This window comes from Alligator mississippiensis, chromosome 3, assembly GCF_030867095.1.
Source record: "Alligator mississippiensis isolate rAllMis1 chromosome 3, rAllMis1, whole genome shotgun sequence".
NCBI classification, from domain to species: domain Eukaryota; kingdom Metazoa; phylum Chordata; order Crocodylia; family Alligatoridae; genus Alligator; species Alligator mississippiensis.
Genome location: NC_081826.1, coordinates 179,858,978 through 179,873,290, shown reverse-complemented (window position 1 = coordinate 179,873,290; position 14,313 = coordinate 179,858,978). Strand labels below are relative to the sequence as shown.

General features: G+C 40.6%; 1 protein-coding gene across 8 annotated transcripts in view; it reads left to right on the top strand.

Moving 5' to 3' along the window:
- Window positions 1–14,313, top strand: part of CNTLN (centlein) — a 369,536-nt gene that overhangs the window by 344,239 nt on the left and 10,984 nt on the right. For 7 of the 8 annotated variants that reach the window (XM_059724694.1, XM_059724692.1, XM_059724691.1 and 4 more), the window contains 2 exons: window positions 12,687–12,884; window positions 14,105–14,182. In XM_059724694.1, coding sequence (XP_059580677.1) covers window positions 12,687–12,884; window positions 14,105–14,182 — 276 coding nt within the window. Of the gene's footprint in view, window positions 1–12,686; window positions 12,885–14,104; window positions 14,183–14,313 lie in introns of those variants that run through there. The other variant, XR_009460954.1, reaches the window with a different exon arrangement.

Genomic DNA, 14,313 nt, shown 5'->3' with positions numbered 1-14,313 from the left:
TGGTTGAGAAGCATCTGTGGATGCAAGCCAGTGTTTTGCTCGTTTTACTAGCCGCAGCATCACACTGAAGGCTTATGTTCATCTTGTGGTCAACCATGACCCCCAAGTCCCTTTCATCTATAGTGCTAACCAGAGTAGCACTACCAAGCCTATACGCATGCTGCAGGTTTTTCCTCCCAAGGTGGGCATTTTTCAGTGTTGAACACCATCAGGTTCTTGTCCGCCCATTTCATGAGTCTGTCTAGATCCACCTGGATCACCCTCCTATCCTCAGGTGTGGATGCTTTACCCCAGAGTTTGGTGTTGTTGGCAAACTTGGCCAGCCCGCTTCTGACACCAATGTCCACATCACTGATGAAGATGTTAAATAGTATAGGCCCTAGGACAGAGCCTTGTGGGACCCTACTGGTCACAGCACACCAAGACGATTGGCTCCCATCGACCACCACCCTCTGGGTCCTACTGCGGAGCCAGTTCCCCACCAGCGGATCGTGGTGACGTCAAGGCCGCAGTTAGCTAATTTAGCCAAGAGGTGATTGTGTTATGCATTGACAGAATGTCCAAGACTCACACGTAGGCCAAATGTAGGTATATAGAGCAACATCCAAGCCAAAGAAAATGGCCAGGTCAAAGGTCTAAGTTACATGGAGGTGATGGTGTTGTCCACAGTGATCGAGAAAGAAAGAAGATAGCTGGGAGGACTTGGGTGGTACAATTAAAAGCTCTATTCCAAGGAGGTTGTGCTTTGATTCTGTGGCTAGGGACAGAAGTTACACATAAACCAGTTTAAGTAGTCAGAAACTGGATTAAAACGTGTAACAGAAACAAATTTGAAAATGGCTGAAGCCAGTTTGAGATATAACTGGTTGAATGTAGTATCAGACTTAACTGATTTGGGTCAAACCCGTTTATGGAACTTCTGTCCTAGACCACTTCCTGTTTTAAGTTGAATCACAGTCCCCCAGAATCCCAGCATGCTTTTCAGCTCTGGGCTGAGCTGTCTGTGCCAGACAGTAGGGCTGGCTCTGCCCTTCTTCTCCCTAGCCAAGCTCTGGCTGGCTATGAGGGAGGTGGAGACTGCAGGCACAACAGCATCTGCCAGGCTTCCCCCTGCCCCTCCCTGCCTTGCTGCTCTCTGTTCAAACAGGGAACCCCCCCTCCTGCCCCAGTCCCACAGCAGGGACAGCAATGGCATGGGCCCCAACTGGTATCTGGTCATGCTCTCCCCCACCCCCACTCCCTTGCTAGCTAATGCTGAGAGGTGTCTGTGTTTGTGTGTCTCCAATTTCATTGGAGCAAAGGCAGACAGCTAGTGGGGTACAAATGCAAATGCACCCTGCAGATAAGAAGACCTTGAAACTAGTGAGAGAGATGTTTTCTAGGGCTGCGTGAAATTTAGGCAGCCATTTCATTTCAGAGGTGTTTCAGGCTGTTTCAGCACCTGAAAGACTGAATCTGAATCAAAACAGAAGACTCCAAAACATCTCTTAAACAAAACAAGGCATCCCAAATGTTTCAGAAAATTTTGGAGTTTCGGATCCGGGCTCGCAGGGAAACAGCTGTACGCTGCTGCCCTGCCACGCAACTCAGCTTTGCATAGAGCGGAGATTTGCGCCAGGGGTCTCCTCACTGCCACTCCCCGTTCCACACTGCCCCAGTGATGCGGGGTTGCATGGGACAGGCAGTGGCAACAAGGAGACCCTGTCATGGATCTCTGCTCCCTGTGGAGCCAGGTCATGTGGCAGAGCAGTGCTGGTCCCTTCCACACAAACTGGATCTGCAGGGAGCAGATATCTGGGGCAGCATGGGGTGGGCAGCGGTGGCAAGGAGGCTGCTGGCACAGATCTCTGTTCCCTGAGGAGCTGAGCCATGAGGCAGGGACCAGCAGGCTTACTCACCACTCTGCGCTGCTTCCCTGCCCCACAACCTGACATGATAGGGATCAAAGATCTGCTTGGGGGTCTCCTCACCTGCACAGAGGGCAGTGGCCCTCCCCTTCCTCTGGGCAAGCCACCCACAGCCCCATCCTGCTCCCCACTGGGGCCCTGCAGCCCCTGGCCCTGAGCTTTTGGGCAGGAGGGCTGTGCAAAGTTTGCAACCCATTTGAAACAGATTCAGAGAAGCCAAATCTCCACAACAGATTCAGCCAAAACAAAACAGAAAGGTGACCCAAAACACCAAAATGAATCACTGTCCTCTGAAATGGCCGAATCCAAAACTGAATGGAAACACAGCCGTTTCACATAGCCCTAATATTTTCTTTTGTAGGGCTTGATGGCCTGATAAACTTTGAGTTCTGATAAGCACACAAAGTCTGCTGGCTGCAATCTGTCAGTTCTCAACAGGGTACAGAGAGGTGTGAGAAATGATCTGATTTGCAATGAATGCAACCTGTGAGTGCTGTCAGTTTGCTGCAGGCAGTGTGAAGCAGGGAGAGGGAAATTGAAAAGCTCAGTATCATCAACAGATGCATGCAGTCTACACAAGCATTCCCCACCTCAACTTGCTTCAGAGGGCAACAATTCCCACCTCTTGAGTGGCAACTGCAGGAAAGCCTGGCAAGGGCTGCTTCCCCCTCCAGGCACACCCTGGCTGGCGACTGCAGAGGCCAAGTTGGGGGTTTAAACCCCTCACTAATCATAGCATCCTGCCAGGCTCTGGCCATGCTCCCCTCAGCTCAGCATGGTGGAAGGGAAGGGCCGGCTCACTTTAGTGCCTCCTGGCTTCTAGCCTTAGCCACTGCAGGCATGTGTCTGCATTTGCTGAATCAAAAGTGAATGTCTATCCACTTGCAAATTGGTTCAAGCTCTGCAGGTTAGACTAATCTGCAAAGATTGAATCAATTTGGGCTCAGACTTTTTGAATGTCTAGCCCTAGCCTGTGAGTCTTGAATAGGAGATGTAGTTGAATGAGAAGCATGGTTGACTGCATCAAAGATGGCTGACTGTTCCAGGAGGATGAAGCTGTAGTTCTGAGATTTGGTTAGAAAAAATTCTTTGGGAAGAGCACTTTTAGGCAAGTGCAAGGGGCAGAAGTGGAATTTGGAGGGCTTACAATTGAGTAGGAGGAGGGTAACTCCAGACAACTGTAAATAGCGTATTCAATGAGCTTAGGGATGAAGAGTAGCAGAGATGGTAATTGGAGAGATGTGTTAAATCAAACATGAGTTTGTTAAGATGTGGGAGATTAAAGCATGTTTGTATTCTGAGGAGAAAGAGCCAGAGAGATAGTAAGAGGTTGAAGATGAGTGTATGGCAAGAGATGATAGTAAATATGAGTAAGATTATACTATGGGGTGGGAGTCACTGGAACAAGTGAAAATGTGAGAGGAGAATACTATCAATTTCAGATGGTCAATGGTGTCTGCCAGTGAATTTGCCTTTGATTTGTTATGTTTTGTATGTGTTTATGGACAGGCTGCTTCACTGAGAATAGGGAAATCCTTGACACATCTTGTCAATGACATATCAATGTCATATCTTGACATTTTGGTCACTTACCAGCTGCATTATCTTGATCATGCTGCTTACCTCTGTATTTCCCCTCTCAACTTTGCATGTCTCGACTGTGAGCTCTTCAAGACAGGGGCCATCTCTTTTGTGAATGTGTCAGGACCTGATCCCATTTTGGGGTTTTAGGCACTGCTGTCCCTCATTAAGTTTTCACAGTACCTAAGATAATGGAGTCCTTATCTGAATTGGTCTCTGCAAGCACTACTGTAACACAAATAATACTGTTAGCCAGAAGACACAAAAGTTTTCCAAATTCAATATTTAGTCATGATCGGTAAATTCAATATTTTGTTCTGCAGCATCTCATATTTTTCTCCTTTGGAAACTTTTCTAATATTTTTATTTTCAAAAAAAGGCCTGACCTTCCTTTTTTGCTTTCTGCTCTCTGCCCAATCTGCTGTATGCCACACACAGATGCTGCCACAAGTTAACCACTCCTGCTTTATTCCACAGTCCACAAAATATGTCAGTTTATAAATACAGATTATTCATATCTTGAGCTAATCAAACTACTCAGATTTGAATATGATGACCTTTAAAATACATTTTAATATTTGTAATTATCATCAAAAGTTAGACTTGGACATAATTTTTTATTTTCAGTTATGTGCTCTAACAGCCTATCATGATATGTATAGATTGTTGCTATGCTTAGATATGTAAAGCCTGTTACTGTTACATTTAAATTTCAAGGTACATTTTTCATGTTCTAAATACTGGAGACACAGCACAAGTAAATTGGTCAGGATATATGCCATGTGGATCTCTGTAGGTGAAATTCTAAGCAGCTTTCTGGACTGTGTATTTCCATTTTAGCCTGACCTATCCTATTTTCATAAAGCTGGAATGGGGAAAATGCCACTTTCCATGTGATTGGGATCTGTGGAATTAGTTTGGAGGAGAGAAGCAGATAGAAAGGAGTGGTCTACCTCATGCACCAGTTGGTACTGTTTCTTGTACTATAATCACATACACTGCAGGGGCTACTCCAGCTATAAACTAGGGCTGTGCGGAATTTCGCCACCAGTTTTGTTTCAACACTGTTTCAACCTGTTTCAAGGTCAAAACAGCAAAATCGAAATGAAACAGATATGGTTGAAACAGCCTCGAAACAAAATGAGGCAAGTCGAAACATTTTGCCGTTTCGCCCATAAGCTATAATGGGGAAGGTCAAAACAGCCCATAACTTTGTCATTTCTAGCCGGATTTGGATAAAACTTGCAGAAATTGTAGCCCCTTCTGAGGGCATAAAGTGTGCCAAGTTTCAAGAAGATAGGTATAGGAGGGACGGAGAAACTGCATCCCAAACTCTTGAGAGCCAAACTTGTGTCATATGTATGTGTTAAGCCACAGCAGGGTCAAAACAATAGAAGTGCTAGCCCCTGCTGAGGCCACAAAGCCTGCCACATTTCAAGGAGATAGGTGCAGGGGGTTCAGAGAAACTACACCCCAAACTCCTGAAAGAAAACTCATGTCACATGTATGTGTTAAGCCACAACAGGATCAAAACTGCAGGCATGCTAGTCCCTATGGAGGCCACAAAGCCTGCCAACTTTCCAGGGGATAAGTACAAGGGGTTTGGGGGAAACTGCACCTCAAGCTGCGGACAAGCAAAAGTCATGACAAGGGTGACACAGTGTGTTAAGGTGCAGTGGGGTGAAAGCTGCAGGAATGGTAGCCCCTGCTGCAGCCATGATGCCTGCCAGCTTTCAAGGAGATCAGTATAGGCGGGGTTCTAGGGCCCTGCACCCCTAGCTGCTGACAGACAAAACTCATGGCATGGGTGCTTGTGCAACTGACTGTGTCTGTCTTGGGGCAGTTGATTGTCTATATTGATTATTTCCTCTCCTTAGTCCTGGTTTTGTAGGCGTTAATCCATGCTCGTTAAGTCGTTATGTAGTAGGTAGGTGCTGTTTATTGAGCTGGTCCCTGAGTGAATCATGATTAATTGGTAAGTGGTAACATAGTAGTTTAGCAGCCAGGCCTGCAGTAGTCCAACGCACCCCACCTCCAGTGCCCCAAGACAGACACAGTTGCACAAGCACCCATGTCACAAGTTTTGCCTCTCAGCAGCTAGGAGTGCAGGGCCCTAGAACCCCCCTGCACCGATCTCCTCGACAGCTGGCAGGCTCCGTGGCCGCAGCAGGGCCTACCACCCCTGCAGCTTTCACCCCGCTGTGCCTTAACACACACAGTGTCACCCATGTCACGAGTTTTGCTTGTCCGCAGCTTGAGGTGCAGTTTTCCCCAAGCCCCTGCACCTATCTCCTTGAAATTAGGCAGGCTTTGTGACTTCACCAGGGGCTACTACCCCTGCGGTTTTGACCCTGCTGTGGCTTAACACATACATGTGACACAAGTTTTGCTTTCAAGATTTTGGGATGCAGTTTCTCCAAACCCCCAGTACCTATCTTCTTGAAACTTGGCATGCATCATACCCTCAGAAGGGGCTACCATTTTAGCACGTTTCATACAAATCTGGGTAGAAACAACAAAGTTATAGCCTGTTTTGACCTTCCCCATATCCTATGGGCAAAATGGCGAAACGTTTTGACGGAACAGAACAGAACAGCCGTTTAGACTCAAAACAAAAGTTGAAACAAAACACCGTTCTGTCAAAACGTCAAAACGCTGGTCAAAACTAAATGCTGCCGTTTTGCACAGCCCTACTGTAAACTGTATGGTTTCTAGAGAGGAGGAAGGAACACATGCCTAAGGCATAATCCTTACTTTTATAAAAATACATATTTAAAAAAAACAAAAAACAAAATCAAGCATGTGTAGTGAGTTGGAAAGGACAGCGAGTTCTTCTGAATTCACTGGAATGGGCTTCCTGCTTTCAATAAACAACCTAGAAAAAAGTAGGGAGTACTGAAAAGTAGTGTGGGCCTGCTCCAAATTGTCATTTGAGGAGGTTTTTTGTTTTTTGTGGGTTTTTTTGCTTTAATAGGTTACCAGCTAGAGACATTCCCTGTAAAATACCTCCACCTCCATGTAAAGCTGCGTCATTTCCCATTCTGAGGGAGAAATGCCACCTTGTATATAAGGCCTATCTCAAGTTATTTTTAATCAGGAGGTTCTGAGAAGCCAGAAACTACAAAGACAAATTTGGGCTGAATGAAACCTCTTATTCAACAGTTTGAAATACAACACATTTGTAATCAAAATAAGAGAAGAAAAACTCGAGGGGCAGCAAGGCATGATTTCTAATGTTCATGGGGCAAGTCTTCTAGTTCTTAGAGTTTTAAAACTCTGTCTAAAACTAAGGAGAATCAGCATGTGCCTGAGTAGATGCTACAGGATTTATACTGTCTGATAATCAGTAGTCAGAATGTTTTACAAAGTAGAGAGTAAAACCATGAGGAACTTTTATGGAGCTCACAGATGGCTTGGGGAACAATATAAAAGCCAAAAAGACGAAGAAGCTCAGTAGGACTAGTTGAACCATAGGGCTTTGTGAAAGAAGTGGGGTTGAAGGCAGAGAGGAAAGGACAGTGCTTATCCCACTACTTGCTGAGAGAATGTTCAAAGAGTGTAAAAGAATTACTTGAAAAAAGGTAAACAGCTAAGAGTAAAAAGTAGGAAACAGATGTTTCCATACCATATCACAGGCATGTTAAAAAATCATGTTTCAAAATCTTGCAGCGAGTGGTTATTTGTGAATAACATGCCTGCCTCCTAACTACTGTTAGAGGTTGGCTTATATTGGCTCTGAATCACAGTTCCTTTCCAGGGATCCTGGTATGTGTCAATTCTGTACTGCCATGTATGTATAGCTGTAATCAGCAAATATATTTTAGAGTTTGTAAAAGTGTAGAGAGTCTATAATTTTATGAGTCATCAACAGCACTCATTGTGATGACATCTGAACACCTTGCAAGTATTACTTTAATCTAGTTTCCTAAGGTTTATCTGAGCTATGAAAGTATTTACAGAAAGTGACAGTGAAGCACAGAGAAACTTAAAGGTCACATGCTTCGCAAGTTCTTTTATGTAGGCTCATCCAAGTTTCTGGGTGCCAAGTTTACAATCCAAAGGGCTGACTTTCAGTTGAAGTCCATAGGGACAATGAAAGTTGAAGACTAGGCATGTAGATTTAGTCCTCCTTTAAAAATGTTGTCTTTGGTGAACTCCCCGATTCATCACTCAGTGAGTCTGTAGCAGAGTTGACACTAAAGCAAAAATTGATCTTATTATTTAAACTGCAAGACCTTAATAATAAATAACATTAATAATAAATTAATTTTATATCAAATAGGGGGTGAGGGGGACTTCTCTAATGCCAACAAGGCTTCAAAGTTAGTCTCCAGAAATAAAGGGATTCAAAGTCCAAGTTTACAGCCTGGATATTAACTACCTTGAATGTTTCATGGTATTTATCTTTTGTGGCATAAAGAATAATCTATTAAAATGGACATATATTAGTTGAAGAGGACTAGAAAAATCTGACATAATATGCAAAATAGCAGAATGAACATTTTTCTCAGATTCTGAACTTTTTCATTTCCTGATTTTTTATTTTTTTTCCTGGCCATGTGGTTTTTAGAAAGTAGAATTCTATTTATGCAATCATTGCTTACAGAATTGCTTATGTACATTACATAGTTACATTCACTCTGAATACAAGGGAAAGACTGCACATACAGATGTTCTTCAGACAAATGCAGAGTCACTTCTGTGAGTTAACATGGCTGTTGAATGCTTAATTGTAGGCATTCTGATGATCAAGTATCCTCACTGAGGTTTTCCTCCAGTACAAGGATACAAATCCAATGAGGACAGTATAAATAGGATGTGGAATCTGTCCCTGGAAGATTTTAAGAACAGAGGGATGGACTAGACCTCTCAAGGTTCCTTCCAGCCCTATCATTATGATATATTTTGGATAGAAATAAGGTTAAAACCTCAACCTTTCCAATGGAGGATCCATAGTTTCTGTACAATATTTCAAAGTTATCTTTGTGCATTAAGCAAGTGTGATTCTTTGTTTAAAAACAGAAATATTTTCATCCTTTGAGGTCTCAAAACCTGCAAAAGCTGACTTGCTAAAAACAAAGGCATAAGTTGCAGAGATCAAAAATGCAAAATTTCTATCCCAGAAGTAAATATTTCAGAGAGAGTAAAATACAAAATTAATAATTAAAGTTATTTTGTGAAGATAACTGTAAGCAGGCTAGTTGATAGCTATGATATCTATAGAACTAAGTGAAAATTATTATTCCGACCTCTTAAAAAAGGTTGGCTATTTGAATTATTACATTATAGTTGGCCTACTAGCAATTGCACTGATGTGTTGTAGATCCATTTTCAGGAATTAATCAGGGATTCCTTCTGCAGTCAGCTAGTAGATGCTAAGTGTATCCCACAGGAATAAACCTGACAGTAACATCTAAGCTGGGAAAATGACCCGAGCAAGAAAGTATCCCCTAGATTTGAGACAAAGGAAAACAAAAAGGAAAACAAGGGCTGGTATTGCTAATAATAATAATAAAGATGTTGTTATCATACATCAATATGGTATTAGGGCTAGATTGTTTGACTTCAGGAGGAGGTTTTTCTGTAGAACTTAAAATTTAAAAACACGTAACGTTTTAAAACAAAAAAAAATACGAAATGTTTATTTGGAAACAGACTTGAATGGATCTTAATCTTCAGCACAGTCTGTGTTAGACCTTTTACTGGATCAGAGAAGAGTATTTAGCCTCATTTCAGTATGGTGTTAGAAATTGTTTAGCTACTTAAATTCAATTTGATGATGTTTTCTTGTGTCGGTTAAAGACCTTATCTAGGTGAGATCTTTGATGTGTAGTGTGCACTGACACACAGATCAAAAAAATCTGCAAGCACTGTAATAAATGTGTAGTTTTTTTTCTAAAGCTGTTTTATAGCAGATGAAGTTTCAAAAAAAAGAAAACAAAGCACAGAAACAGGGAAAACGTGACTTATTCAAGCCTCTGTCCAAAAGAAAATCTGGATCTAAAACCAAGAATGATGATATTGCTTAATAAAATAAGGAGCCACATTTTCAAAAGTGGCTGGTGTTTTTGAGTGCATCAGGTTTTGGGTGCCCAGTAAGAGCTGAGAACGTGCTGTGAATCCGTCCACTAAGATAAAATAGATTCTTTTAGGATAAGTCAAGGAAAAAAATATAATTGATGTACATTTTTCCTCTGAGTATTTGCTACCAAATATAATACCTGGTGGGAGTTTTCTGTGTTTCCTTATCTTCTTACCGATTCCACCCTTCAGTGTGTGCTTTGATATTTCCCGTTTCTCCATCCTTTCTCCCACATGCCTTCCATATCCATAAACTTCCTAAACAGACAGAGTTTGTATGGCACTCTGAGATGTTCATTTGAAAAAGTGTGACACTTATGTCTAAAATAGTGTGTTTTGTTCTCTTGGGCATGTACTAGGATTCCTTCATCATTTTTGTTCATTTAATTTATTTTTTTCTATTCATTGTCTTTCATTTTGCTGATTTTATTTTGTAGTTCTTCATCCTAACACATCAACTGGCAGTAGTCAGCTTAAATATTTTTTCTGAGGCATCTCCTACTCCTTCAAAAAAACTTGGATTGAAATTGAAAAATTAAAATGTATTTGAATAGAAAAACATATTGGAGTTTCTTTTGCCTATGGTAATGTATACTTAAAATTTCAATGCAAAAATGAAACTGGTTGTAGGCCCTAGGGAACTGCTATGCCATTTTGGATGTTACAAAATGGATGTGTGCTGCAGCATATCAGTAGTGAAAACAGTACATTTCTCCCTATATCAACTTTCTGTGTCTTGCTTTTTTCAGCTTTGGGCTCCTTCTCTTATTTCTTTGCCGTTTATTTCCAGGAGTCTGTTCTGAACTCTGTGGAAGTTAATGGAAAGACTGTAGTCCTCTGGAATAGCCCCTGCTAGGAATGAAGTTGGGTTATTTTTCTCCTCTTTTCAGCTAGGACCATCAAAGGAGACTAATAGAGTTAGGTGCACTGGTGTCTAAAAGCTTTTACGTTCCTTAAAAAAAAAAATCTCAGCCTCTTACCTTTTCTCCTCAAATAGTTGGCTCGTCAGCTCTATAAATATAGTATCATGAAATAAGTAATCTTCAAGATGTTTTATTGAAAATACTGCGGCAGCATGTGATCCTTTGACTAATCATGATATTGGATGGATTAGAATATTTGCTCTGCTTTCATTGGACTTTTTCAGAATCTGTGTTGGGAGAATGTGCTTATTATAATCATATCCTAACTAATTATAGCAAAAATCTTAAGTTGTGGAAGTAGCAGGAAGATAGTTAATAGATACTAAAATAAGAGAAAGCTGTTATGATATGTTTAAAATACATTTGCAAACACCCTCTAATGACTTTGTTTTGAATACATTGGAGGCTGAAAAATACTTTACCCAAAATGCCAATAAACCAGCTTCATAACACTCCAATCCGTTTTATATGAGACTACAGTATTGTTCATGGAAAACATTTTCAGAGATTTATCAGCTGCTTGTGAAAGAGTTTCTTAAAATGAATCCTGGATATGATGAGCAAAAGAAAACCCTTATTCTCTAATTTTAAACTCAACCAGGATGTGTTGTTGACAACTGCAGTTCTAATGTTTGACTCCTTGTGCCACTTGAGCACACTAGGCAGATCTTTTGACAGTGAGTTACTGCTATTCTCTCAATTCTCCCTAGCTAACAGATTTTTAAATGCCACTCATCTTTCTCTGCTTTTGACAAATGCTTATACCACACTTCAAAAAGGAAAAAAAATCTCTCTTGTAGTCTACCTAGTGTCTTAGTGGCTGTGCTGCTATTTCACTGAATCAGAGAAGTTTATGGATGGAAAAGACCCACTGGTTAGGTCATTGAATCTATCTGGTTAAAGATAGTGTAGCCTGGTTTTAAATATTCTAAGAGATGGAGTTCCCACCCCATCCCTTGAAGGTCTGTTGCACACATTTAAACAATCCATCTGACTGTCCAGATTAGGATTAACTATAGTTTTTTCCCCATTCTTCAGTTACCTCTATTTTTAATTTTTAACTTTATCATCGTGTAAATAACAAAACAAATTAAAATAGTCCCCGTCTCAAAGAGCATGACCTTTTATAGAATTTGCATGTTCATTGAAACGACAGTAGAGTATTTCTTGATAACCACTCTGTCATGGGATGGGGTCCCCAGGGATGGCCGTGATACCCCTAGGGCTCCCTGACTGTGCCAGTCCTGCCCAATGGTCACCCTCTTTCTCTCCTTCCATGCCTTGCTGGTAATTTTAATAAATTGGGAGGTTGCCCTCGAGTTTGTATTCTGGACACGGTCTTGCTGGACCCCACTGAACCTTGTGGGTTCTTAGACCCCTTTGGGATCCCGCTTCAAAATGGATGCCTTACAGGATACCCTTGGCCTTATGGACTAGATGCATGGCTCTAAAACCACCCTTTTACCATGTCCCAAGCCTCGCAGATGGTATTTAAACGTTGTCTCTCCTGGGGCCTTACTACAGCCCAATGAAGAATGTTTTGCATTCAAAAGTTGGTCTAACTTTATTCCAACCATGTAGCTGGTCCAATGAATGATACAACCTCCAAAAAATCCTTGCCCCTCACATAATTCCAAGACCATCACAGTTACAACATCACTGTAACATTACCATGATCCTTGAGTTCATTTCTGACCTTGTGATTGTATGTCTCATTGATGAAAAGTAAAGTACAAGCAACTCTGTGTGACATCATTGCTTGGACATAATGGAACACACACATCCCTGATAGAACTTCACTGAGATACGTGAAGTAATCACAAGGATGATGTTTTACCCATTAAATCTACAAAGGACTGAGAGTTAAGCCCATGCACTCTCTTTCATTCTAATCTGTGCTTTTTTTCTAATCTTTTTATGTTGTTGAAGGAAGTAACATCTTTTAAAGTATTTTTTTTAGATACAGTTAACAAAATGTGAACTGGAATGACCAGATTAGGATTAACTATAGTTTGTTTTCCATTCTTTACCTACCTCTGTTCTTAATTTTGAACTTTATCATCATTTAAATAACAAAACAAATTGAAATAGTCCCTGTCTCAAAATACATACAAGACAAAGTTTATCCTCTTTCATAGCATTTGCATTCTCACAGAAACTACCGTAGAGTATTTCTCTTTCTCTTCTGCTCTAGGCTTTAACAAGAGAATTACAGCGAAGCGTGCAGGAAATAAGAATAAGAATCAGACATTCAAAAAAACTAGGAGAAGAAAGAGAATGCAACAAGGGTCTTTCCAAAGAGTCTGTTCACCGAGCCCACTCCTTGGCAGCATCCATCCTTAATATTTCAAAGACTGAGTTAGAGGAGATGCTACATACAGAAGGGGATGAGGTAAGTTTTTGAAAGGATTTTTTCAGGACAAGGGGCCAGAACTTCAGTTGGTGTAAATGGGTGCATCTCCCTGTGGGTTAGTGGAACTGAAATAAATGTGCTGATTTAAGGAATGTGGAGATTATAATTATTTGAAATTTAGTCATTTTCATTTTCCACAATGAATTTTGGTAATTTTGCATGTAAGCTTCACTGTAAAGGCAGACCGTCACAAATGGAAAAAAAAGAGAATGTATCCCTTAGTATCAAATTTGATTTACTTGGCATATTCTCTTATTTTGGTTACCTTTAAATATAGTTCTATTAAGCAAATGGTTTCTTTTGAAAAGTAAACTCTTTAGTCTTGGGCCTATCATGTCATTTTAAAGTTGAATGTTTGATATCCCATCATTAAAAGACTCTGCTAAATAAAATGTTAGGATTTCTTACTTAAATCCAGATATTGAGGGGAAAAGATATATGCTGCATCTCCATCCTTGTAAGAAGAACGAGATGTTAATTGACTGCTTATCCTAATAGTATCATACTTGTACATTAGGTTTGCAACTAACTTTGTTGAAAACCTTTATTGCAGAAGCCACAAGAGGTGTTTTCCACACTTTTACAGCATTCATACTGCATGGGTGTACCATGAATCTAATTTCCACCTTAAAACCAGTTTTCTACTTTTTTAACTTCAGTTACTTGAATTGGGTTGTTGTGTATATCAATGTAGCTGAGATGTAAATTAGGTCCTGTTTTTAATATGATACATTTTGTGAATGTATTTCTGTGAAACACACAACTACACCCTGCTACACATAAAGGAATGTAAATATACAAGTGATGGATTCCCACTGTACATGCATATTCCATTAATCAGTGTAGATCAAAATGTTTTCAGTTAAACTTCCTCAGGTGAACTTGTAACATTTACACACACACACATTCTCACACATGTATGCATATGCAGATGCACGCATGCCTACCCATGTACACACTATTATTATGTGTAAAAAACTGTGCATGATCTTACTCAGTTGTACTGCACATGTGAGTTTTCTAAATGCAACAGAAGCCCTTGCCAATCTTGCAGATGCCATTCTGAAAGCTAATTTTGGAAGCACTGTCTCCATTATTCAGTGAGTGAGAGAAATACAATTATCTGCGGCTCTTGTTTAGTACTTTTTGCCGTGTAAGAGTGTGAAAAAAAATATAACTTGAATTCATTCTATTTTTAGGAAGCAGAAAGAGCTAAACTGGAATCTGAAAATGATAAGGAATGGCTGTGCTACATACAGAAGCTTCTTGAAGGACAGGTGAATTCTTTCCCTCACATTAAGAGTTTCCGATATGAACAATATTTTTTAATAATTGTAATTATTTGTATGATTTCTTCTTTTTGCCTGGACCTTTGCCTGGAGGGTTATGTTGCAATATGAAGTTTTTA